This window comes from Myotis myotis, unplaced genomic scaffold, assembly GCF_014108235.1.
Source record: "Myotis myotis isolate mMyoMyo1 unplaced genomic scaffold, mMyoMyo1.p scaffold_m19_p_9, whole genome shotgun sequence".
In the NCBI taxonomy this organism is placed as follows: Eukaryota; Metazoa; Chordata; class Mammalia; order Chiroptera; family Vespertilionidae; genus Myotis; species Myotis myotis.
Genome location: NW_023416401.1, coordinates 83,023,491 through 83,050,883, shown reverse-complemented (window position 1 = coordinate 83,050,883; position 27,393 = coordinate 83,023,491). Strand labels below are relative to the sequence as shown.

At 37.7% G+C, this 27,393-nt stretch overlaps 2 protein-coding genes across 13 annotated transcripts in view; both read left to right on the top strand.

Moving 5' to 3' along the window:
- The window catches only part of DPM1 (dolichyl-phosphate mannosyltransferase subunit 1, catalytic), a 38,400-nt gene extending 32,585 nt beyond the window's left edge, over window positions 1-5,815 (top strand). Inside the window, exon 10 of the transcript XR_004969962.1 lies at window positions 4,256-5,815. The gene's annotated coding sequence lies outside the window, so the exon portion shown is untranslated. The remainder of the gene's footprint in view (window positions 1-4,255) is intronic.
- The window catches only part of LOC118663016 (activity dependent neuroprotector homeobox), a 45,406-nt gene that overhangs the window by 12,031 nt on the left and 5,982 nt on the right, over window positions 1-27,393 (top strand). For 3 of the 12 annotated variants that reach the window (XM_036322277.1, XM_036322273.1, XM_036322274.1), the window contains exons 2-3: window positions 18,865-18,977; window positions 20,742-20,834. In XM_036322277.1, coding sequence (XP_036178170.1) covers window positions 18,870-18,977; window positions 20,742-20,834 — 201 coding nt within the window. In that variant the 5' untranslated portion in view covers window positions 18,865-18,869. Of the gene's footprint in view, window positions 1-750; window positions 1,012-10,710; window positions 10,738-10,801; window positions 11,063-12,178; window positions 12,294-13,020; window positions 13,082-18,864; window positions 18,978-20,371; window positions 20,454-20,741; window positions 20,835-21,623; window positions 24,295-27,393 lie in introns of those variants that run through there. The other 9 variants (XM_036322272.1, XM_036322270.1, XM_036322268.1 and 6 more) reach the window with 8 other exon arrangements.

Sequence of the window (27,393 nt, the reverse complement as noted above, 5' to 3'; positions counted from 1 at the left end):
CCCAGAGTGACACCCCACCAAACCGCAGCCAACACTGTCAAGATCCCATGGCGCAAAATGTGGCCTACAGCCCAACCCAGAAACAGTCGCTGTGGGCACTGGGTAATGACATCATATAGCAATGCCCGGCTTGTCTCCCTAGCGACTAGCCTCCTTGGAGTTTCTTCAGCCCAGGAACCGACTTGCTTTATAGCCAGGTGCAAACATTTTACAGTTTAACCAAATGTTTGTGAAGCGTTTTCTCATGCCTCATCTCACTTGATCCTCACAGAAGTCCTGGAGTAGGTAGATAGGAGACTCAGTAGAATCTGTTTTCATTAGCCGGAAAATGGGGATTTAGAAAGTTTAGGAACTTGACCCAACTGAAAAGAAGTAAGAAATAACAGAACTTGAAAATGACTTCAGTTTTTCTCACTGCACAGAATACAGTCAAACACTGCTACAGTTAAATATTTTACCCTTTGTTTTCCCTGCGTGATCTACAATAATAACCTGCTTCATGTTGATATTTACTGCTGTGTTGCTGCAATTACCTGAAAGAGAAGTTGGGGTGCTTCACTGGGCTGGAAAAAGTTTAGCTAATCAGAAAGCAGGTCTAATTAAGCAAGTTTACATATATATATATAAAAGGCTAAGTTGACTCACACATGCACGATACATATAAAGCTCTCGCTGGTGCCAATAACACACGTGTGTTTCGATCTGTCAGTGTCGATCGTAAATTTGGTTGTTTTTGTTGACATTCTGAAGCCCAAAGAAAGCGGCATCGTTGACAGAATATGTCTGAAGACCAACTATTGCCACAACGTACCTCTGAAGCCGAAAGAAGCCGGCGTCGTCGACAGAATATGTCTGAAGAACAGCGATTGGCACAACGTATCTCTGATGCTGAAAGAAAGCGACGTCATCGACAGAATATGTCTGAAGAAATATGATTGGCACAACGTATCGCTGAAGCTGAAAGAAGCCGGCGTCGTCGACAGAAAATGTCTGAAGAACAGTCATCGACAAGTACTTATTTATTAAATATTTATTACGATACTAAAATATTCTAATTAATTTCCTTTCAATGTGCATGAGTCGGTGCACTAGGCCACTAGTAAAATAATATTGATGGCTTGCCTGTTTTATTTTTCAAGTACTTTATAAACCATTCTCAATTCTCTCAGGACTGTCCTTATTTCACAAGTAGGGAAATTAAGGCAATACCAGGTGCAATAATGAAGCGAGCCCCCAGAATACGGCTGAGCTGGTCCCCAGACCTGTGCTTGGAACACTGGCTTTTATAATGCTCCTATGAGCTGTTTGGTTTATGGGGGCTCAAATGAATGCGTCATAACTTCATAGTGATGTTCTGTGCTTGTATGTCAGCTACCGCCCAAGGATCCCAAATGGGCTCCAGTTATACCCCCACCAGGACAGTGTAGATGAAAACTGTGATGGTAGTAGTTGAAGTAGCATATGTCTGGTTTGATGTTTACCTGTATGAGGATCTAAAAAGAAAGTTTGGTTATGGTCCTGTTACTTTTCTCAATATTTTGGTTTAGGGCAGTTTTTTATTCCTTCTCCTGTGAGCAGTTATTTTTGCTTAGACAGGTAATTGCTGGTTTTTACCCTTCTGCCATTTCTGTCTTTTTCTGAGCCCTTTATACTGCATTGAAGAGCTCGCAGAAACATGTGCTTCCCTTGAAAATCTGTAAAGCTTTCCTTTTCTGGCAAAAGCTGGCAACAGTTGAGAAACCTGCATGAGTGGCATCTTTTGAAACCTGGTGTGTCTGAAGAAACTTCTGTCTAGTGGAAATGTGGCAAAATGTATTAAACTTTTAAATTGGAAGTACTAATTTAAGTCAACAATTACAATTCTTATTCTTGTGAAAGGTGAATTGAGACTTGGAGTGTCCTAATGTAAGGTGTGCTCAGAATCCTGGTTCAAGATCATTAGACTTAAAATCAAGAAAAACAAAACTGCAGAAAATGTGGGGATTGACCATTAAATGTCAAAACCTATAAGAATAATGTTTTTACTACAGAGAATGCTTTGGTTAATCTTGACTTTAGAAGATGAGTTAGAAAAACTTGGTAAGAGCCCTAGCTGGTTTAGCTTAGTGGATGGAGTGTCGGCCTGTGGACTGGAGGGTCCCCAGTTCGATTCTGGTCAAGGGCACAGGCCCAGGTTCCAGGCTCGATCCCCAGTGGGGGGCATGCAGGAGGCAGCCGATCAATGATTCTCTCATCATTGATGTTTCTATCTTTCTCTCCTCCCGTCCTCTCTAAAATTAATAAAAAATATTTTTTTTTTAAAAAAAGAAAAACGATAATTTAAATGTATTATTTTATTTTTCAAGAATGGTAAGAAAAGTACATTCCCCATTACTGTGGGAAAGTGATTTCCACCACTTTGATAGAGCATGGAAAAATTTTTAAGGGGTTGAAAATAAGCTACTTTTGTCCTAGCCCATTTAGATGCCAAGGCCAGCCGCATGCTTCTGGAATGATTCCAGAGGACATATCTGGATGTCTTCTTAGGCCCAGTGTGAATTGGCTTCCTTTTTTTCACATTTCTCATAAGTCAGATTTTCCACCTGTATTGACAGCAAGCAGCTCTGTGGAGTTCTTATGTAGACAGCAAAGTGTTAGAATCATGTCCCACAATGTGTCCTTGCTTTGCTGGAATGCCTGTTTTAAAAGTAGTAAATTGGGAAATGCTCTCCATCTCATACTCCCTAAAGCTAGATTGGGATGTTAGAGATATTCTCAATCTTATTAAGCAGTAAGGCGTCTTTCTCCCTTTCAAATAAATTTTATGTGAACTCTAGTATATAAAATTAAGGGTTGCGGGTGAGGGGAGGGAGGTCACACCTCTGGTTGTAGTTGCTCAGCTTTTATCTTGTCCCTCAGGCGTCGTCTTCCCCTCCATCCAAATTCATATCTTAGAGTCTCTCGGCACAATCTCAGAAGTAACCCTGAAAACTATTGGTTCCATTGCTGTTCTAGAAATTCTAGTGGTCATAGCTAGGATTCTTGTTTGAAAGCTCAAAGTAGCAGGATAAGCAGCAATATAATAGCATTTTCACTAGTCTCTTAGTCTGAAAGTCTTCATAAAAGAGGAGTGACTCACATATTTTTTAAATAAATATGCAAAACCTATATCACACTTTTAATGTTTCTATGTAATTGTAAGTCATGTAGGTTTATTTTGGGTATTTGCAGGTGTTCTATTGCATAAGCATTTTAAGTGCCACAGCTCTGTAAAGTTAAGGATATGCTTATTCTGACATGAATGGTTCACACACGTATTAAAATAATACTATATGTATATATGTAAGTTTGAATGCACATTATAATGTGTACAAGAACAAATATATGACAAACACATCTGATTCTCAGGAATAATAATATTTCTTGCTTTTTAAAAGATTGTACTCTGGTGTGAACTCATACTTTTCAGAGTGATTTTCCCAGTATCTGATCTGGTTTAAGATAATAATGACAACTGCTTTTAAGTATTAACTGCCATCATCTCATTTAATCCTCTGACATTTGGTTATACCATAAAAACCAAAAACAAACGAAAAAACAGACCTCCAGAAGTTAAGGAACATTTTTAGGGTCACAAAAATAGTAAGTGGCAGAGCAAGTATTTAAACACAGATCTGTCCAGCTCTTAGGGGTGTATTCTTAGTCACTATATCATACCATCTTTCTTTTTTGGCAGAGGAGAGCTTTATTGTGCTTGTCACCTTCTTATTACAGAAGTTTGAAGTTATGAGGTAAAATATTTTACATGTGGCTGATAGCTCAGCTAAATTTTTGTCCATGAAAGCAAATTTTGATGTAGGCTGTAGGCTTTACCCTTGAACCTTCTTTCTTCATCCTTTTGTTAATGCTTCAATATCATTACCTTATACCTAAGGCTCTGGTGATTTTGCAGACCTTTCAGATTGAGTGGGTCTGGAGTGGCTGTAATCTTTTTCTGTACCACTACATACTCTAGAGTCATTTCAGTTTTACAAAACTAAAAAAAAAAGTTGAACTTGTTAAAGTAATCCCAGCTGGATTAAATCTATTAAGTTAAGGCAGAGTTAATTGGAGCTTTTGATATGACAAAGTGAGATATAGCAGGTTCTCGAATAATGTTTTGTTCAACAATCAACATGGTTTCAGGTGTGAAGTCAATATTGGAATAACTTAATTCCTGTTTATATCAGTTAGCTCTATGGTCAAATTGGTTCTGTTTTACATTTTGTCACTGCAGCTCCAAGAATCTACTAAGGATGACTTTAAGTGAGGACTTACTACATCCTACTGTTCCCTGGCCTCTTGGATTGGAGCAGATTTGCCAGAAAAGTGAACTCTCTACTAAGATTTTTTTGAAGTACTTAACAGTTTGGGGACATTAATATATGACCATAGAGTCACTCATTCAATATTGTCCAAAATGGTCTGGAAATTTGTGTTTATTTCTGTATCTTCTGCTTGTGTTTGTGAGGGTGTTTCTGGAAGAGATTAGTATTTGAATTGGTAAGCTGAATAAAGGAGATCCATCCTCACCAATGTGGGTGGGTGTCTTCCAGTCTTTGAGGGTTGAATAGAACAGGATGGTGGAGGAAGGGGGAATTTACTCTCCTCTCTTGACCTACCCCTGGACTTTGGCACTCTTGGCCTTTCCTCTAGGACTGGGACCCACACCATTGCTCCCCTGGTTCAGACTCAAGACTGTATTACACTGGCTTTCTTGAGTTTCCAGCTTGCAGATGTCAGATCGTGGCTCCATAGTCTCAAGAGCCAATTCCTATGATGAATCTCCATTGTTATATTTGTTGGTTCTGTTTCTTCAGAAAACTATGACTAACAAAACATACTAAGGATACATGAAGGCCCAGAAACAGTATTTTGTGTCAGGGACACAGATGAATAAAGAGATGGGAAAATGTAGTGGTTAAAGCCAGAGATATTGACATAGGACAACCTGAGTTCGAACCCCAGTTTTGCCCTTCATCCCCTGAATGACCTTGCCTGCCTGTACCTCTCCGGAGCCTGTTTCTCTCTTCTCCAAAATGGTGTTGAGACAGGGGAGTAAGCCAGAATAAGAATAGGGAAACTGAGACACTTAAGCAGCACTTTGCAGCCACATGGTAAGTCCTGTCTTCCCTAAACCTAGGACATTCCTCCCCAACCAGAAAGAAGGTAAATAGCTTAAATCACTTAGGTAGGCAGTAAGAGTCCAAGTAGTGCCATTTGGCAACCACACCCAAGGACAGATGAAGTTAAGAGAATAAATCTCATTTTGGTACTTTAGCATAAAGCAGATAAATATTCTATTGATTCTTCCCTAAATGCTCAGCCTTTAAACCCCTCAAAATGGCCTGCGGACTGAAGGGTCCCAGGTTCAATTCTGGACTGGGGCACATGCCCAGTAGGGGGTGTGCAGAAGGCAGCCGATCAATGATTCTCCTCATTGATGTTTCTATCTCTCTCCTTTGATCTCTGAAATCAATAAAAAAATATTTTTAAAAAATAAATAAAACACCTCAAAATAAAGGGCCCACCCAAGGTCTTCCTCCCAGGAGCATGCATTTTACCCCCCACAGGTAAGCATCTCCTAAGCTCTAAGGGACCCCATGAGGCTTGCAACCAGGGCAGCAGTGGGCAGCAGCAGTTCATACCAGGCAAACCCCTGAACCTGTTCCCAAGGCCTCTTTTTCTTTTTCTCTGACTCCTTGGTGGGCTCATTTCCCCCTCCTAGTTCTCCTGTTGTCCTAGGCCCTTTGTTGTCTCACTGTCCCCAGCTTTAATAAACGTCCTCTAAAATTTACCTGGGCTCCTGTTGTGAAATTTTTTCTGCACAAAGTCAAGAACTCACATACTACCAGCTGGCCCTAGGCAGACCTGCTCAGAGCCAGGTCCCCTTCCCAGTAATAATGATGGGGCTTTTATGCAAATTAAGTGAAGCTTAATTTGTAGGGCATTTGACAATAGTGATCATACAGCACATGCACAGTACAAAGCAGCTGCGATGGTTTGTAGCGAACTATACTTGGTCTTAGATTGATTCATCAGAAGTAGATCCTGGAACAAAGGGGATTATTAAAAAGTGATGAGGGTGGGGGCGAGGAAAAGGGACTGGGGATGTTGCTGGACTGGAACCAGGATGGAGCAGGTCTGCCTTGGGCCGCAGGTAGTGTGTGGATTCTTGACTTCATGCAGGAAAGATTTCACAGGGTGAGTCCCGGTGATTTTGAGAGTATGTTTATTAAAGTTGGGGACAGTGAAACAAGGATGGGCTTAGGATAGAAGAAGCAACAGGAGATAGCCTAGGCCAGTGATGGCAAAACTATGACACACATGTCAGAGGTGACACGCGAACTCATTTTTTTGTTGATTTTTCTTTGTTAAATGGCATTTAAATATATAAAATAATATCAAAAATATAAATCTTTGTTTTACTATGGTTGCAAATATCAAAAAATTTCTATATGTGACACGGCACCAGAGTTAAGTTAGGGTTTTTTGAAATGCTGACATGCCAAGCTCAAAAGGTTCACCATCACTGGCCTAGGCGGTGGGGCTGCTTTGACTCTAGAAATGTTATAGGAAAGAAATGAGCTTATGCAGGGCTGTTTTGATTCACTGAGAAATAAGTCACAGTGACAGAAGTGAGCCAAGGCCAGGCTGCTGTTGGCTCGCTGAAGAATCAGAGATGGCCTTGGAGACAGGTTCAGGGGGTTAGCCCAGGACGAACTGCCCCTGCCCATTGCTCCCCTGGTTGCAAATCTCTTGGGTGCTCTTAGAGTTTAGGAGATGCATGCCTGAGAGGGAAGGAAGATACGAATGTGCTCCCTAGAGAGAGCACCAAATATTTTAATTATAAAATATGTATAACAATATTTTAATCACTTTTAAGTGTACAGTTCTGTGACATTAAGTACACTCACATTGTTGTGCAGCTACAACCATCATCAATCTCCAGAACTTTTTTGCTTGCAAAACTGAAACTATACCAATTAAACAATACCATTCACCCCTCCCTCAGCTTTTGGCAACTACCCTTCTACTTTCTGTCTCTGTAAATTTTACTACTCTTAATGTCTCATAGGAGTGGAATCATACACTGTTTCTTCTTTTGTGACTAGCTTCTTTCATTTAGCATGTCCTTGGGGTTCATCTATGTTTCTAGTAGCCACATTTTAAAAAATAAGAAATTAAAATATTTTAACTCAGTATATCCAAAGTATTGATATTTTAAAATCAATATTTTTGTAAAGATATTTATGAGGTACTTTGCATATTTTATACTAAACATTGGAAATCCTGAATATGTTTTAATGGGCACAAAACTTGAACAGACATTTCTGCAAAGAAGAGATGCACAACTGTCCAATAAGCATGTGAAAAGAGGTCAACAGCAAACATGTTGATGAGGATGTGGATAAAAATTGGAATTGTGTACTGTTGGTGGGATGTACTGGTAAAGGTAGAGCTGCTATAGAAGCATAGAATTATGTGATACGATAAGATCTAGAAAAGATACTTGTATAGCCATGTTCATAGCAGTTTTATTCACAATAGCTAAAAGGGAGTAGCAACACAGGTATCCATTAACAGATGAATGAATAAGCAAAATGTGTATACCTAGCTGGAATATTATTCAGTCTTAAAAAGGAAGGAAATTCTGACATACATTGTAATATGGATAAACCTTGGGGACATTATGCCAAGTAAAATAAGCCAGTCACAAAAAGACGTAATTTTATGATTCTATTTATATGAAATACTTAGAGTAGTCAAAATTGGACAAAGTAGAATGGTAGTTGGCAGATGCACAGAGAGAGGGAGAAATGGGGAGTTATTGTTTAATGGGTATAGAGTTTCAGTGTACAAGATGAAAAGAGTTCTAGCAACGGATGGTAGTGATGATAGCACAATGTTCTGACTATTCAATACTATTGAACTATACACATATAAAATTTACCATCTTAATGGTGTTTATGTGTATTTTACCACAATATAAATAATCAAAATAATAAGCTCAGTTCAGATTAAGCACATTTTAAGCTTAATAGCTATTTATGATAAATATCTATCTTATTGGAAAACACAGTTCTTAAAATAGAAATTTGCAAAATTTTCAAGCAACATTGCTTTTCTTGCTGCCTGTATAAACACCGAAATAAATAGATTGTTTCTTTTAAAAGAAAAACAAATGTATGCGTGCATAAAAATCTGGAAGGATAAATATTATCCCAGTGTTAACTATTATTGTCTTTGTGTAAAGCTTCTTTTGTTTATTCTTTGCCTTATCCATATTTTGTAATCATATACTAGGCCTAATTGATGGGGGGAGGGTGGGTACCAGCTTCCTTGAAATACAATTCACTGATTAAAAGTGTACAATTAAATGTTTTTAGTATATTCACAGAGTTGTGCAACTGACACCAGAATCACTTACAGAATATTTTTACTACTTACAAAGTACCCAGTTAGCAGTCACCTTCTATTTTTTCCTCTAAATCCCCAAGCCCTAGGCAACTTTAATCTCCTTTCTATCTCTGAAGATTTGCCTTTCCTAGACATTTCATGTAAATGGAATCATACAATAAGTAGACTTTTGTGACTGACTTAACAATGTTTTCAGGGTTCATCCATGTTGGAACATGTATCAGTACATCATTCCTTTTTGTGGTTGAATCATATTCCATTGTGTGGATATACCGTATTTTATTTATTCATTTGTCAGTTGAAGATTTGGGTTGTTTCTCCTTGGGTATTATGAATACTGATGATAATGTTAGTGTACAAGTTTGTTATACTGTTTTGTGGATGTATGTTTCATTTCTCAATTGTTTTTTTTAACAAAAATGAATGGAACTTTTGGGGGGAAAGTTGCTAAAGAGGCAGTTATGAGCTGACTAGCCTCCTGTCTAGCCCTGCCCTCCAGGAAAAGAAAAAAAAAATCACCAAAGCCTCTGCTTTCCCAAGCAATTTGAGTATTGATAATGAGAAGATGATAAATGAGAAACATAGCATACCTTTGTTTTTTTAAAAGCTATTGTTTTATTTAAGGATACCAAGGTTATGGTTTTCCTTTTGCATGATACTACCATTACAATTTGGGTAGAAAGATATCTTTCAGATGTGACTATCCAGTGAATGTTGGCATCCACGGTGATGGTAAAGAGCACTTTAGGGCAAATGGTCTCAGAACTGAGTTCTTGTTGCAGTTCTTCTCTGGGAGTGATTGGACTATCTAACCAGACACGAGTGTACATTCTTAATCTCTGGATCACCACTTGAGCTAGTTTGGCTAACATTTTTACATCACTTCATCCTGGGGATTGAAGTGGCACTTTTTGGATATACATATGTAACATGCTGTTGTTCACTTTTAATTAATGTCAGAGATCAGAGCTTCATCTGTGTGAATAATGGGGGGAGCGCTGCATCCTAGATCTGGATATAAGTATGAGATCCGGTTCTGTCACTGACAAACTGATCATCTTTAGACCAGTTGCTTCACCTCAGTTGCTAATATGTAAAATGAGAAGAGTTTAGATTAGACATCCCATAGGTTCTTTCAGTGATTCAAAGCGCTGCTTTTCCGTGACATTGCAGTTGATATTGTGATTTGGACCATGAATCTCAATCTCTTATCTTTCCTAAGGCTTGTTCTGGACATTGGTTCTTTTTCATTTTGCAATCAGAATGTTCATGCTCCTTCAATTGAGATAACTTAAAGAAAGCTGATGTTACTTCCTTTCTAACCAGACATGGATTCAGCATAGAATATCTTTTTTCCACTAGTTGAACCAGCTAATGCTGACAAGGCAGCACATACGCAAAAAAAAATGATTTGGGTAATCATATGTGTGAAGTGCCTTCCACTAACACAAATGCACCTTTCAGGAGCATTAATTTCAAAATAAATCCAGAATTAGAGAAGTATTATCCCACTTGACATTCTGATTTTGTCACATCTGGAATAACAGTTAATTCAGGGCATCAAAAGAGATTGACAAGCTGGAGCCTATTCATTGGTGATTGGCTTATGCAATAGCACAAGGAATGGTGAAAAGAACTGAGCATGGTTAACTTGGAGAAGGGGAAAAACTTGGAAAGGAGGGAGGAAATGTTTTAAAAACTTATGGCTGTTATGTGACTAAATGATTAGACTTCTGTAGCTGACCTGAGAGTTGTAGGCATTTACAAAACCTTGTAAAGAGTAAGCTTGTGAACAGAGCTGTCCAGTGTGAAACGAGCTGCCTGGTAGGGTTTGTGCTTCTCTCCTTTGAGGTGATCAGACATAGAAATAGTCTCTTAGAGCCCAGTTGTTTGTGTAAGGAATTCACACATTGTTTATAAAAAGTGGGTAAAAGTATTCCTGTGGCCAATTATTTTCATACAGAATGCTCTATTTAGGTAAATATACTCACTCTGCCTTCATAAATATATTCTACTGACCAAAGAAATAGTTATAAAAACTTAATTATATGTGGAATTTAACAATTGATTTAGTTAAAAATTGAAAAAAAAATCAAAGGTGTGTTTTTTATCCTGAGTTAGAGGCAATTTGTATTTGATGTTTTACTCAATTATTTGGGTGGTGTGTTGATTTTATTTTCATTATCAAACAGGCTAGTAAAAGTCAATGCAGTTAGTAATAAAAACAGAAATAGATAACATTTTCTTCCTACTTCTTGCCTTTATTAACAGTGTTCCAATATGAAGATCCTGAGCAATGTAAGTGATGTTCATTTTTCAGATTTAGCTTTTGGTACAAGTGTGTCTTCATTTGCAAAATAGTTTCTAATTTTCCAGGGTTTTCTAAGTACCCCCCTTTTTAGGCTCAACACTACTACACATTAAGAGAAGAGACTAAACTTTCTTTTCTTTCTTACCTCTGTCATGCTGCACAGTTTTAACTGCTAATCCGAAAGAGTATTCTGCCCCTGGGATAGTCAGACAGCTACTTGTTCTCTGGTGTTTGGAACTTGAGAAAGAGAAAAGACAGAGCTGCCTTTCTATGAAGAGCTTTTGCCCAAGTTTATAGGAAGGAAATTGACAGGTCAGCTACTTCTGTTCAGAACTGTGTTTTATAAAAAGATTGAGTAGGATGATTGCTTCCAGATTGAATGTAGGTCTGGGACCTTGGTGTGCTCACGTATTGGAGGGTGGTTCCAGCATGGCTTTTCAAGGTTCATTTTTTTGTTTGTTTATATATATACACATATATATATATATATATATTTTATTGATTTCAGAGAGGAAGGGAGAGGAGGAGAGAGAGATAGGAACATCAAGGATGAGAATCATTGGTCAGCTGCCTCCTGCATGTCCCGCCCTCCTCCCCCCACCCCCTCACTGGGGATCTGGTCCACAACTTGGGCATGTGCCCTGACTGGGGATTGAACTGTGACCTCCTGGTTCATGGGTCAGTGCTCAATCACTGAGCCACGCTGGCTGGGCAAGGTTCATTCTAAAAAATACAAATATATAGACCTTTTCACAACTGGTTTAATTTAAATATAGACTTAGTGACACCCTTAAAAGCAAATAAGGTGTCTGTGTTCACTTCAGATCCCAGAATAGTCAGGAAAGATAAGCGCATATTGCTTATAAAAATAAAGTGTTTTATGATGACCAAAATTTTTCTTAATGAGTGATGTTGACAGGTATTAAATATGTTGCTGAGGGAGGCGGGAAGCAGGAGGAAGAGAGAGTGTATGAATATGGGAATGATCTTTCTTTCTTGCCTAAACTGTTTTTATCTTAACTAGGTCCTGTTTCCACAGAGACATTACAAAATCTGTTGGGGTTGCGGGGGTTAAGTACCATCCTGGTATCAGTGAAGTAACTGGTGCTTTGATTCTCTGAGAATTTTCTTAAAATGCCTAGCTGTTTAAAGAAACTTCAAATTTCTAACTCTTAAACCCCAATGTGGGTTATAGGTTGTTATATACTTTCATCAGCATTAATTGGAATACAGTTGACTGCATGGGCCCACACTTACTAGTAGTATATGCAGATTTTTTCGATAAATATGTACAGTACATAAATATATTTTCTATTATGATTTCCTTTATTTCGCTGTATTATAAGAATACAGTATATATTAGTATACAAGTGTGTTAATACATATTAACATAAACGTGTTAATCAACTGTTTATGTTTATTGTTAAGTCTTCTGGTCAAGATTTGGGGGAGTTCAGTTATACTCAGATTTTCAACAGCACAGGGAGTCACTTCCCCTCACCTCCACGTTGTGCAAAGGTCAACTAACTGTACTTTGTTTTGAGTTAAGTATCAAGGGTCTGTATTTCTTAACGGTTAATTTGGGTTATATTTATCTTTACAGCTTTAAAGACAACATCAAAGTAAAAGCTATGTTATAATCCTTAGGCTTACTGTGGGCTTCCTATAACCATATTTTGATCAGACTAGTTATATTTAGGGGGTATTTTCACTAAACTATTGGAATTCTGCTATAGCCCCCAAATTTCCTGCTTTGATTGATTGCGCACTAGGTCCAGATTTTATGTTTCAGTAGACAGCCACGTTGGCATAAGTTTGCATTATGAGCTTAGTTTAGACAAGTAACTGTTTCAAGGAGATATTTAGGGACAGAGAACTTCTTTCTTCATTTCAACCCAAACCCCTCCATTTTTAATTTTTTTTATATTTCATCTAAGATTTCTTTAGAAACAAGGATTTGGAGGGTGGGGTGGGTGGGGTTAAAAACGACTGGTTTAGACTAAGCAGCTTATGTTTAGGTGTTACCCTGAAGAAGGGTAAACATTCTTACATGTAATCATCCTTGTCTGGCTCTCAATGCAGTGTTAGAAATGCTTTCCTTATGAAAATTGTTTTGTTGCATTTGCTAATATGCATTAGTTGTGACTGGTATATGTTTAGATTGCAGTTCCCAAATACAGGGTAAGGCAAAGGGTTGTATTATTATTTATTAATTATTGTATTTATTTGTATTACAACTGTAAATGTACTTTTGCCCATCCCTATATTAGAGTTATACCAGTGGGTGATGGAAACTAGGACACACGATCATATTTGCTTCTGTATATTCTGGTATGTTAAATTAACATGTATTCTTATTAGTAACGTGGGTAACATCATATAAGAATGAATATAAAATATGCAGAATTATGTACTGGAAAATGCCATGCTAGATCCACACTTGTAATAGCTTAAATAACCTGGATAACCTGGAGAGGTTTAATTTGGAGGCTTTTTTTTTTTTTTTCCTCCTGGCTTGATTATTTATCTATGCCTGGTCAAAGGTTTAAGGTTGGGTTTTATTGGGGGCGGGGGGGAGTTTGGTTTTGTCTTATTTTCTAATGGCACAGTTATAAATGTTTGTTTGTTTGTTTGTTTGTTTGTTTTTCTACCCCTAAAAATAGAGACTAAATTATACCATCTTTGATCTGGCAGGGACTATCATACATAGACAAGCCCCATTGACTCTTGGTGTGTCAGGTCCTGCAAACCTTGCCTTGAGCCTGCTAAAACCTAGCACTATCATTTGTTGGGTTTCCCTTCATCTCTCTGACTCAGAAGATCCTGAGTACACCTGACTAGATCCAAGCCAAGTGATTATAATTATGTTCCCCAATTAATGACTTCTTTCCTTCAGTCAAGTCCAGTCACTGATCCTGCATCATCATTCTTCTCCTGTCAGAATCAGCCTATATATTTCCTCATGAGACAGGCTCTCTTCTGCCTTTATTTACCCTCTTAGTAGTTGGAGTAAAGAAGTGTTTTTGCTTGGAGGAGAAAGTGGTACATGCATTTGATCAGTCTTATATATAATTTATATGGTTGTCATTCATCTGTAGCCGAGGCCTATGGATCTTAGATTTTTATTTCAGTTATCTGGAAAAGCAGCACTTTGAATCACTGAAAGCATGTGAGTAGGAGTTTGGCCCAGAATTTTAGTAAAACTTCAGTGTTTTGGCCCCAATCAGTAGATGAGGGTATAATTTGCAAAGATTGATCGGAAAAAGGAATGTGACTGAATCATTCAACAATAAATTTAAATCATTCTGAAAAATGTTATTTAGGTCTATCTAGCTCAGGGGTGGGCAAACTTTTTGACTCCAGGACCACAATGGGTTCTTAAACTGGACCGGAGGGCCGGAACAAAAGCATGGATGGAGTGTTTGTGTGAACTAATATAAATTCAAAGTAAACATCATTACATAAAAGGGTACAGTCCTTTTTTTCAATAGTTTTATTCATTTCAAACGCGTAGTTTGCCCACGGCTGGTCTAGCTCATCAGGTATTATATGCTTACTCAAAAGCTACCTGTCTTCAGTTCTGTTATTAATACATTGAGTTTTCCCCAAATTCTTAGAATTTAGAAAATGTTTTACTCTTTCCATATTGTGTTTTTTATTAATGAAACTAGGGCCAACGCGTCTTTTAGAATAACCCATCTTTCTGGTAAACTCCTATTCTGCCGATAGACCCAATTAGAAGTATAATTATTTTGCACAAAATTCCCCATCTTTCCTCTTACTCACTTCTTCTATGTCCCACTGCAGGACTACTAAGACTTATGGTTACAAGGGACATAAACCAAAACTTAAGAAAAAATGATAATGTGTTTGCTCTTATTTCTGAAAAGTTAGAGGGTAGTGGGACTGGCTTTCAGGCACAGGTGGATTGAGGAACTTAAGCAATGTGGGCAGGAATCTTCCTCACCTTCTGCTTTCTCCATGAAATGGCAGGTTCTGACTCTGTTTTTCAGCATTACAGTCAGCCCTATTTGAGGCACATGCCCAACTCTGTACCGTCAGTGTCTACTGAGATAGACTACTCTTAATTGGTCGGCCTGAGTCGTCATATACACTCTGCTCTATAGGATGAAGGGCCTCCTCCTAACTGATTGCACATCAATAGCGGGGGTGGTTCAAGAGGAAGTTGGGCACACAAAAACAAAGTATCTTCTTTACGCCAATGACCTTGTGTCTACTGTGTGCTCTAGATCTGTCCCCTAGAATTGATGGGCTGTTGAAGGATAAGAATTGTGAGCTGTTAATCTCTCTATTCCTAGTTTATTGACTGGCAAAGTGAAGGTGCTCTGAAAATTATTGATGAATAGGTGAACAATGGTACCATTCTATTAAATTGGATATTTTCCTTTTTTTATGCCATGAACTAAGAGGTTTATGGTTTGGCTGAAGGGAGCTCTCCTTGGTATTGGGATAATGGTGCTGACCTTGTGAAAATGGCCATCCTGACAGTTAAGGGTAGTTCAAGAGAAAGGAGGGAAAGTAAGCCCATCCCTTTGTGTTCCTTCCAAAGACCATCTCTACACAATATTGTTTTCAACATACTGTAAGACATCTTTCTCCCTAAGGCTAATAATTAAATATTTTGTTTTTAGCTCTCTCTCTATGCAAAAGTAAAGAAGCTGTCCTTAATCTCAAGGCACTGAGTTTCCTAATTATTCTGTTCCTACCCTTTAATCACTTAAGTTTTGGGCACCTTCTCCAGATTTCTAATTCAAAGGGTTTTTGAGGGGTGCAGAGGAGGCCAGGGAAATTGTAAAAGTATTTAAACAGTAATCAAATAGATAACATTAATGAATCCTGGAGCCAGCCATTGATTTGAAGTTTTCTCTTTACAACAAGCATGGAAAAAAATAAGAGTTGAATTCTACCTGTCACCGATAATAATTGACATTAACTGATAGAGCTTGGTGGAGGCTTTCTTTCAAGGAACCTTTGGCTTGTTTTGTTATAAGCACAGGAAAGCTCAAGAAGTATACACAATGGCCCCTATAGCTAGATGATAGGAGTAGGGGAAGCCTTCTTTGCTTACATTCCTATACTGTGTGCCTGTTTTATTTAATTTAAAGCAACAACAAAAAAACAACAACAGGAGAATCTTTGTAAATGCTTTTGAGGATTCTAACACATGAATGTGTTATTCCAACTCCAGATGAACAAAAAAGGCCACTGTAAGCAAATACATGGAGGACACATCCATGTGGGGAAAGGGGCAGATAATGGAATTCCCAAGATTAGAAATGTCATGAAGACAGTTATAATCTTAGTTCAGAATATTCTACATCTTTCAGTATATAAACTTTAACCTGGGTTTCTCCTAGTTACTAATCATAGAGCAAAGAACCATTTTTATACAGCACTTTCCAATAAGCAGAATTATTATTTTATTTACAAGCCTATTTAATTCAGCCTAAATAAGTAAATTTGAGGTTTACTATATGGCAGAAATGTCACTTTTTATAAATTGTGCTCTTTATAATGAAGCTCCCTTATGAGCATACTCACTTTTTCAGAACTAATTGGGTACCTACCATGCAGGTTCCTACCTAGGTGCTTCATTTGGATATCTTCAAACAACTTTGTTAGCTGTGGGTGGGCACTTAGAATGCCTGGTATTTTCCATAGAAGAATGAGTTTTCCTTTATTCTGAGCTGTAGTTTGACTCCCCTGGATGTTTTCTATATGGACTGGTGGCGTCAGTGGTGGCAACATTTCCAAATCTTTGTGTATTTGTTTTGCTGAGATGTTGAGCTACTTATCCAGGATGCAGAGGAAACCAGTAATGGCTGCCTTCTGGGCACATCTCTGCTTTGAAGTGAAGCAGAATTAACTTCTTCCAAACGTTCTGCTGGTTTTGACCCACAGAGAGTTTATAAATGACTAGAGAAACAAGACGTCTCTTTAGCATTTACATCTCCATAAGGTATAGATTTGGCCTTGAGTGCACATTAAATTATATCAGAAGTTACTTTCAGGTCTGCTCTTAGCGAGATACTATACAGGTTATTGGATGGCAGAGAGTGCAGAGAATACCATAGTCATGCTTTATAAGTGGTAGGAGTCCATCTTGAAGGTGAGAAGGCTGTTTTTCTCAGTGAAATACAGTTCTCTTTGGCTCAACTTTGGTTCTTCATATAGAATACTAGAAGCCCAGTGCACAAATTTTGTGCACTGCCAGGGGGGTGTCCCCCTCAGCCTGGCCTGCACCCTCTCACAGTCCAAGAGCCCTCGGGATATCCAACTGCCGACTTAGGTCCACTCCCCACAGGAAGCGGGCCTAAGCTGGCAGTCGGACATCCTTAGTGCTGCTATGCTCACCAGCCATGACCCCACCGATGCACAATTGGGGCCGGGGAGGGATGTGGGAGGTTGGCCATCCAGGGAGGGACCTTGGGAGGGCTCCAGGGCATGTCGGTCCGGCCCATCTCACTCAGTCCCAATCAGCTGGACCACAGCAGCAAACTAACCTACTGGTAAGAGCATCTGCCCCCTGGTGGTCAGTGCACATCATAGCTAGCAAGCACTTGAGCGGCCTTAGCATATCACTAGCATATTATGCTTTGATTGGTTGAATGGCCAACTGGACGACCAGACACTTAGCATATTAGGCTTTTATTATATAGGATATTGAGACGTCTAAGTTCTGGTAATATATTCAGATTCAGAATTTCTAGGAGTTACTGTTGGTTTTAGTAGGGTTCACCCTTTTTTCCACTTTTCATAGTTAATTGATTTTTGCATTAGAATAATAAACGAGGTAACATGGTATGACATTTGGATTAGTTGACTTCATGATTGTGGTTTAAAAATGGTAGTGGTATTATAGAGTAATAGCCTTTATTATTAATTAGAAAAGCAGGTTTGCGTGTATTAAGTTTTAATTATTTGATGCTTTAGCTTTTGTTTTTTGCCTTTGTTTTTGGTTTTTAAAATGACCTTATATACTGTAAAGTTGATTTAGATTATTAAGTTGATAAATTGTTATGGTTTTTTAAAATAAACATTTATGGTCTCATTGGAAGCCATACACATTCTCATCCACCCAAGTTTTACTAAACCATTGCTTTTAAAGACCTTGGGAAAATGAATAAAAATTTTCTTCTTTGGTAGGTCTTATCATTTAAATAACTTTTCATTTCCCTCACCACACATACAGGCTTTTCATTTTTCAAGATTCCCCTAAAGTCATATAACAGTTACTATTATTTGATGCTGTGCCTAGCTTTTCCCATCTCAGCATTCATTCCATGACCATAAGTGAGTGCCTTTGTCTAGGAATGGCGCTGGCTGAGGGGCAAGTTACACAATCATTAGTGTCTTTTGTGGTATACAGAAACATTTAAGAATGTTTCTTTAAAAAATACCATAACAAGCCCTGGCCAGTGTTGCTCAGTTAGTTGAGCATCAACCTGTGCAGCAAAAGGTCGCTGGTTCGATTCCCAATCAGGACATATGCCCAGGTTGCAGGCTCAATCCCTGGTCAGGACACATGCTGGAGGCAACCAACTGATCGATGTTTCTCTCTCCCTCTCCCCCTTCTATCTCTAAAATCAATAAAAACATTTTTTTTTAAGGAATACAAATCATTTTTTTTAAAAGAATACCATAGCAATTAATGTTCAAGACAATTCCCAGACAACAAAAGCTGCTTTTCTCTAGCACTCAAAATTATACGGTAATAATGCTGAAATGGTGAGCATTTTCTATTTTCGGAGGTTTGACATCACAAGGAGGAAAGCACTAACACTTGATTTTTAAATAACCAGTATTATTAACCTAATTCTCAACTTTAGAAGTCCATCACCAAAAGTTTAATTAGAATTGTGCCAGGTTAGATTCATAGTCAATCTATAACATAAAATGTCTTGTTGAAAATAGAAAAGATCAGAGACCACTTATTTATGCTTGCCTCTTTTAAATATTCAGAAAATACTAAAATATCTATTCATCTTATTTTATCAGACTGGGCCAGGGTTTTTGATCCTACTATCAGTGGAATTAGTAAATATTACAAGTTGTACATGTTTTGACTTGACTTAAATTTTTTTTTCCAATAGAAACTATGTTCCAACTTCCTGTCAACAATCTTGGCAGTTTAAGAAAAGCCCGGAAAACTGTGAAAAAAATACTTAGTGACATTGGGTTGGAATACTGTAAAGAACACATAGAAGTAAGTAGCATGCCATTTTTTAATTTTAACATGACTCAGCTTCGGATCCATTACTTTGTGTCAGCGGCCAGGATGGTGAACTCTTAGGTGTGATTCTGATTTTGAACCTCACCGTTAGCTTCACCATAGCTTTCTCAATTAGCCTAACTTGTTCCCTTCTCCCTAAAATGGGCTTTTTCATCTTTGCATCCTGAAGCAAAAGCAATTACCATTGAGGACATACACATCTCAGGCAATATACTAGGTGCTTTAAAATTATCTCTAAATTTCAAGTCCTTAAAACAACCCCTGGAGGGATATAGAAATTCTTATCTCCAATTTACAGAGGAAGAAACTGTAAGGAAAAAGGTTCACCTCACAGCTATGCATGTGGCAGGATCTATCTTTGGAACTCCAGAGCCTGTTCCCATTCTAATATACCTGAATGTTCTGGTTGACCTTCTGATTGTTGAGTCATGGTGGTTTGGGTGCTCGTCGTCACTTTCATAGGATTTGAGCATTTGTTGGCCCTTTTGACCCATCATAGACCATTATCTTCCCCTTGTATAACAGTTTGGACTTTACAAACTGTTTTTCTAGCCTTTTATTCTATGAGCTTTATTTATAACAACCCCGTGGGATAGCCAGTGTATTGGTTTCTCCTTTTCCAGATCTCATTGCTCCAGGTCTTATGTTTAGTTGGTCAACAAAGCCTCTGATTGACAAGAAATGTTTAAAGCTGTATTCCCCACTAGTCTTTAAGCCCCAACTGGTCAGGGACCAGAAATAGCTTGTCCATCTGTATATCCCAGACACCTAGTACAGTGATGGGCACAAAATAGGTACTCAGTAAATGTTTGGATGGAATTGAAAGTAAAAAAGCAATTTCCTTTATTCAACAGGTTTTCTTTTCCTGATTCCCACTAATAGTAGTCTAGGGATTATGTAGACTGCAGCTTCTCTAGTTAAGTTATTCCCATCATGGATGATGGCTCCACTTCCTCTCCAACCCCTCAAGTTCAGGTAGATCTGCCTGATGAAATATCCATTCACATCACACTCAGGGAGGTAATCTTCATAGAATAAATAATGCAATAAGGCACCTTTTCTATCCTGCATGATTTTTCCCCCCATGATTACTCCCATTACATATCCTGCAATTTACATGTATTTGGTTTTCCCACACTGAAGTATGAGCCTTTTAGGAGCAAGGGGAATTATACCCTAAGACTATCTTCCTAGCCTGGGAAGATGCAGGCCATTAAATTTTTATATGAGTATAAATTCAACATAATACTGTTTATTTTCTTTGAATAGCTTTCTTCCTTTTTGGGTTCAGAAATCTTGAGTTTTCTTCCCAATCCAATCCCCCCTACCCCACCCCTAACATATCTATTTATTTATTGTACAGAACCAGAATATCACATCTGTAGTGCTATAAGTGAACATTACACTCCATTCTAATACAGTTGATGAGTTTCATTACTCTAATGAAAGGTACTTTGGCATTTAATCTGTGGCTAAATTTTTAATTAAAACTTTCAGTGTTTTCCTTGGAAACTGTCTGATCATTAGGGGAACATTTGGTTGATATAAAATGTTCAATGCAACTTCCATGTGCCTTTTTGTGTTTCCTGAGAGTCTTCTGGCTCCTAGTTTAGCTCTTGGTGGGGTTGATTTTCTGGCACATCACTCCAGCCCTATTTAAGAGAAAGGATATTTAAGTAAGGTTGGGCTAGAGTTGATACAACTATGTTTTTGTGAACTTTTTTCACTGTTTTCTAGGATTTTAAACAGTTTGAACCTAATGACTTTTATTTGAAAAACACTACATGGGAGGATGTAGGACTTTGGGACCCTTCACTTACAAAAAACCAGGTAAGTGGGACAGGTATACTCCCTTTTCAGCCCTAGGCCTTTCATAGTGGAAAAATGTCAAAATTGATTACAGTTATGTGCCATGTAATAATGTTTTTGTCAATAATGAACTGAATATACAACGATGGTCCCATAAGATTATAATAGAGCTGAAAATCCTGTCACCTAGTAATGTTGAAGCTGTTGAAAGATAGTAATGTAATGCATTACTCATGTGTTATTGGTGATGCTGGTGTAAATAAACCACTGCCAATCATAAAAGTATAGCATAGCCCTGGTCGAGTGGCTCAGTAGGACCATCATTCCATACACCAAAAGGTTGCAGATTTGATTCTTGGTTAGGGCACATAACTATGTCGCGGGTTCAAGCCCAGGTCAGGGTGCGTGCAGGAGACAGCCAATCAATGTTTCGTGCTCTTTCTCCGCACTTTCTCTCTCTCTCTCTCTCTCTCTCTCTCTCTCTAAAAATCAATAAAAACACATCCTTGGGTGAGGATTTAAAAAACTGTATAGCATATACAGTACAAAATATTTGATAATGATAAACTGTTACTGGTTTATATATTTACAATGTTATATATTTTATTGTTATTTGATAGAATATTCTTTCTACTCACAAAAAAGAGTTTGCTGTAAAACAGTATGCTGTATATGCTACACCAGAAGCAGCTTCATATATCTGTTTACCACAGCTCTTGATTGCATCATTTCTCTTGTGATTGATTTAATCTTGTTTGTTTTATTCATCATGACCCCTAAACATACAAAATCCATTGCTGATGTTGACAGTGAGAGACCATGTCAAGTGATTAACCTGGAAATGAAATTAAAGTAATTAAGGACTATGAAGGTGAAAAACCGGTGATGGTTATTGCTGGGCAGTCAGGCATGTCCCATTCCACCATAGCTACAATCTTGAAGAACAAGAACAAAGTGACAGAAGCTGTTATAGGATCTGCTTCATTGACGGCAACGAGACTAACAAAAATTCAAAAAGGGCCAATATCAGATATGGAGAAACTTCTAATGACCTGAATACAAGACCAGACACAGAAGCTTATATTTCTCAGCATCATGACGATCATGGCCAAAGCAAAATGTTTCTTTGTGACGTTGACTATACTGCTAGCTCTGAGTAGTTTAAAGGATTCAAAAATGAATCATCATTCATTACATAATGTGAAAAAGTGAGTGTTGAGTCTGCTATTGCTAATGTGAAGGCAGCAGAAGAATTTTTGGAAATTATATAAACTGATTGTGAAAGAAAATTACTTGCCAGAGTAAATAATTCTATATGGATGAAATCTCCATACTCTGGAAACAGATGTCTTGAAAGGTCTTCAGCCCAAAAGGAGGCCAAGTCAATGTCAAGTTTCAAGGCTTTAAGGACAGGATAGCAGTTTTGCTGGGGGCAGTGTTGCAGGCTACAAATTGGAACCCTTTGTGATCTGACACACTGAGAACCTCAGGGTCTTCAACCATATCAATAAGCTGGTAGTATAACACTGATAGTATAACACAGGAGCAATAGGATGTCATGGATGACCCAGCTTCTCTTCCAAGATGCCCTCCTGAGTTGCTACAGCAGCAAAATGGAGAAATACTATTTGGAGAATAACACCTTTCAAGGAACTTTGTTTACTGTTGATTATGCTGCCGGACATCTTCCTTTTATTGGTGATCTTCACCCCAACATCAAAGTAGTGTTTCTCCCTCCAGACAACCTCTTTGATTCAACCAATGGATCAAGGAGTTATAGCAGCTTTTAAAGCCAGGACCTTTTGCCCAGGCTATTGCTGCAATATAAAAACACTGAGAATATACTGATGAAGTTCTAGAATTACTACAATATCTAAGACTGCATAAGAAAACTGCTTAGGGTGATGTCACCTAGGCATATATGAAAGGCATCTGGAAGAAGACACACAAGAAATCCATCCATGACTTCAAAGGATTTGTCAAGGATGAGAATGTTGCAAAAATCAGTCAGGCCATGGCTGAACAGTGGCAAACCACTTTAACCTGTGTATGTATAAGGATGACCCTGAGTAGCTCCTAGAGGTGATTCCTGAGGGACTGACTAATGAGGACTCATTAGGTGGGGAACAGGAACAAATAGCTGAAGAAAAGGCAAGAGAAAAGGAAACTGCAAGAGAAGAAAAAGAAACTTCATGGTGAAGGCTTTGGCAGAAGTTTTTGCTGACTTCATTCAGCAAGCTCCTTACGAAGTTTGAAAGCATGGACCCAAACATGGAAAGGTTCTCATTACATAGAGAGGAATGTTCATGGTGCATTATTTGTTTACAAGCAAATCTATAATGAAAAAAGAAAGAAACCAAACAAACCACTATGGACAGTCAAATCTCGGTTCTCAAACATCTCCCATCTTGAACAGTTGGATTCTCAGCCAAATTATTCACAGTAAAAAATGTCTCAGTTGTCAACCAAAACTTCTTTTTGATGTGACCCTTTCATGTGATACCTCAGTAAGATAAAAAGCAACAAAGGAGAGAATGCTTTTGTTGCTAGAGAAATCAAGGATTAGCACAATTTAGGAATTTTGAGAGTGCTGGTATTCCTAAGGGTGTGAAAGTGTTTACCAAACAACAATCACAGGCAATTGAATATGTAGAAAAACTTGTTGATTGTATAAAGGAAAAGCAATTAGCTGGTGATAGCATTTCCAAGCAGTAGTGTATGAAAAATTTGTTTAAGGCTAGTAGGGAGTGGCTCAATTAATTTAAGAAAAGGAGTGTTTATTTATAAATTTAACAGTACACATGTACTATCTATAAGAAAGGTTAGAACGGAATCACTAGGGGTTTGGAACACATTCAATTTACATTATTTCTAATGGGAAAAAAGATTCAGTTTTCGAGCAGCTTTCTGGAACGAATTAAGTTCTAGAAACGAGGTTCCACTGTATTTCTGAAAAGAGTAAAGTCACTTCAAGAAGAGCCTCAGGCAGGTCCTTCAGGAGGTGTTCCAGAAGAAAGCAGTGTTATCCTCAGAGATGCGTATTACTGCCCCTGAAGACCTTCCAATGGGATGAGATGTGGAGGTGAAAGACAGTGATATATATGACATTGTATAGGGCTAGACTAATGTGTTTGTGTGTTTAACAAAACAACAAAAAAAGTATTTTTAAAAATTAAATAGAAAAAGGCTTGTAGAATAAGGATATAAAGAAAAAATAATTTTTATACAGCTATACAATGTGTTTATGCTTTGAGCTGTTATAAAAAGAGTCGAAGAGTTAAAATTTTTAAGTTTGTAAAGTAAAAAGTTTACAGTAAGCTAAAATTAATTTATTGAAAGACATTTTTTAATGAATTTAGTGTAATCTGTATGTGCAGTGTTTATAAAGTCTGTAGTCATGTATAGTAATGTCCTAGGCCTTCATGTTCACTCACTCACTCATTCACCCAGAGCACCTTCAGTCTTGCAGGCTCCATTCTTGGTAAGTGCTCTCTCTATACAGGTTTACCATTTTTTATCTTTTATGTTATATTTTTATTGTACCTATTCTGTGTTTAGATTCATAATGTTTAACCATGTTATAACTAGAGGCCCGATGCACGAAATTCGTGCAAGAGTACACCTTCCTTCCCCTGGCTGCTGGCAACGGCTTCCCTCTGGCACCCAGGACCCAGGCTTCCCTTACAGCCCCTGCTTTGTCAGGAAGGTCGCCAGGAAGGACATCTGCTCTAATTAGCATATTACGCTCTTATTATTATAGATTGCCTGTAGTATTCACTATAGTAACATGTTATACAGATTTGTAGCCTAGGAGTAACAGGCTATACACCATATAGCCCAGGTATGTAGTAGGCTATACCATCTAGATCAGGGGTCCTCAAACTTTTTAAACGGGGCCAGTTCACTGTCCCTCAGACCGTTGGAGGGCCGGACTATAGTTTAAAAAAAAACTATGAACAAATTCCTATGCACACTGCACATATCTTATTTTGAAGTAAAAAAACAAAACGGGAACAAATACAATATTTGTATTTGCATGTGGCCCACGGGCCATAGTTTGAGGACCCCTGATCTAGATATACAATGACTAAGTCTTCTAATGATATATTTCTCAGAACATATATCTGTTGGTAATGCGACACATGACTGTATTTCATATTTTCTTTAGTAGGGAAACTTGAAAAAACCTCTTTTTTGTCATTGGACTAAAACTTCAAGTGTGAAATTTAGAAATTTTGTGTCTTAAAGTTCTGAAGTCCATTATATACCAGCATTCTCCCCTCCCCCAAAAGTACTACCACTATTTCTAAAATTTTCCCTCCAACATTCTGTTCATCTCCATTATCCACCATTTTCTGTCTGTTTCAATTCTTGTTTTTTCTAGAGAAGAGAAGACCATACTCTTTCTTCCTTTTAAGTTTTCTTAATCCTTTTTGTTGCTCTCACCCCACCTCTATGGAGGGCCTAAGCCAGCACATGGGGGAGGGTTTGGTGGTTCTGTAAGATAGCAGTGACAGAGAGGTATAACATAAGTTTTTACAAATAAGAGTTAAAAACAATATTACATCTAGTGTGCAGCACCAGCGATACTAACAAGTATCAGGTGAAAATATGACAGAGAGAAAGTTAGTAGATGGTATTTCCTTTTCCACCGGGAGTGTTGATTGTCAATTCTAACTTTACAATTACCTGTTTCAGTAGAAATTGTAATTCTGGATTATATATCTGTTCATTTATCAGAACATACTTGGCAAGGAATTAGTACTTTTAAACTCTTCCTCAGAAATTTGATAGTATAGTTATCTGGTTTTTTCTTACTATTAATTCCCCAGGAAAAGGTATTAACCAACAGTCTTAGAATACAAAAGCTTCCAAGTGGGACATATTATTCAGTTTCATGAATCCCAAAGCCTCATATTCCAACACTAAAGAAGGGTTGAGACTTAAGGGAAAGTGGATCTTTTATTTTGATTCAAACCAATATCTTAAACAAAGTAGGCTTCTAGGGAGAAAATAGAATCTCTAACCAACCTTGTGTGACCTGTCCTCATCAAAGGACCAAATTACTACATTAAGTGTCAATGAGCATAATTCTGGAAGTTGCTCTTTGATACCAGTGCTTCTGGCTTTTGGTAACATCATTGATTCCCCAGTCTGTAGGATATTTTTTATTTTACTTCTTAATTTGAATCAAAGAAGCTGTCAATTCATTACTTCTTTTGAGGCTGCTCTTAAGAAGAAGAGCATGGCTTGTAGAAGAAAGCCTACTTTTGGATCAGTATTTTGATCAGCAATGAAATCTGAAAACTATACTGGACTTCAATCAGAGGAAAAAATGTTTTGAGATTTTTGAAGATGTGCCTTTTTTTAATGAAATTTTTTCCATGATGGGAAGGATAAAAGGTGTGCCTTTATATTTTATTGCTTAATTGTACTACAACACTCTGGGCTTTGAATTTTATTATATAGTAAATCTAAAGCCTTACTAATTCACAGAGTGAAAGTGATTACACAGTTTATTCGTTCATATCTACCTATAAACCATTTATCTTCAAGCCATTCAATCAGCAAATGTGACTCTGATCTTTCCCAAGCATTTGAGTAAGAACTTAAAATTGAGGGGTTTTTGTTTGTTTGTTTTTAAATTTACACTGTGGAACTCAAAAATATTTAGTTTAAAACAGCTTTCTCATTTGACTTTGTTTCATAAATTTATTTTGCAAAAGAAAAAAATCAATACTTTACCAGGTGTACTGGTTAATAATGCGGATTTCAATAGATGGAGTTACACATATGTTGGTATATATGCAATTTGTTATATATGCTATTTTGTTGTATTGACAACAAGCTTCAAACTTCATATGTCAAATTTTCTGAAGGTGTTAACATCATAGATAATTTTACGTTTAAAAATGTCGAATTTTGTGCCAAAAACCATTTGCGGGAAGTTTTACTTCATTACTTTATTTTGAAGAAAAGTGCTGCTGAAAGTTATCGTATACTTCAGGAAGCTTATGGTGAACATGCTCCATCTCAAGATACTTGTGAACGCTGGTTTTAAACGCTTTAAAAGTAATGATTTCAATATGAAAGACAAAGAACGTCCAGGTCAACCAAAAAAGTTTGAAGACCAACAGTTACAAGCATTATTGAATGAAGATGCATGTCAAACTCAAAAACAACTTGCAGAAAGATTAAACGTTGCTCAGCAAACAATTTCCGATCGTTTACAGGCAATGGGAAAGATTTTAAAGTAAGGAAAATGGGTGCCACATCAACTGAATGAAAGACAAATGGAAAACCGAAAAGTCATCAGTAAAATGTTACTTCAACGGCACGAAAGAAAGTCTTTTTTGCATCGAGTTGTGACTGGCGATGAAAAGTGGATTTATTTTGAGAATCCCAAACGCACAAAACCATGGGTTAATCCAGGTCAGCCATCAACATCGATTCCAAGGCCAGATCGCTTCAGAAAGAAGACAATGCTCTACGTTTGGTGGGATCAGAAAGCTGTGGTGTATTATGAGCTTCTAAAACCAGGTGAAACCATTAATACTGATCGCTACCGACAACAAATAAT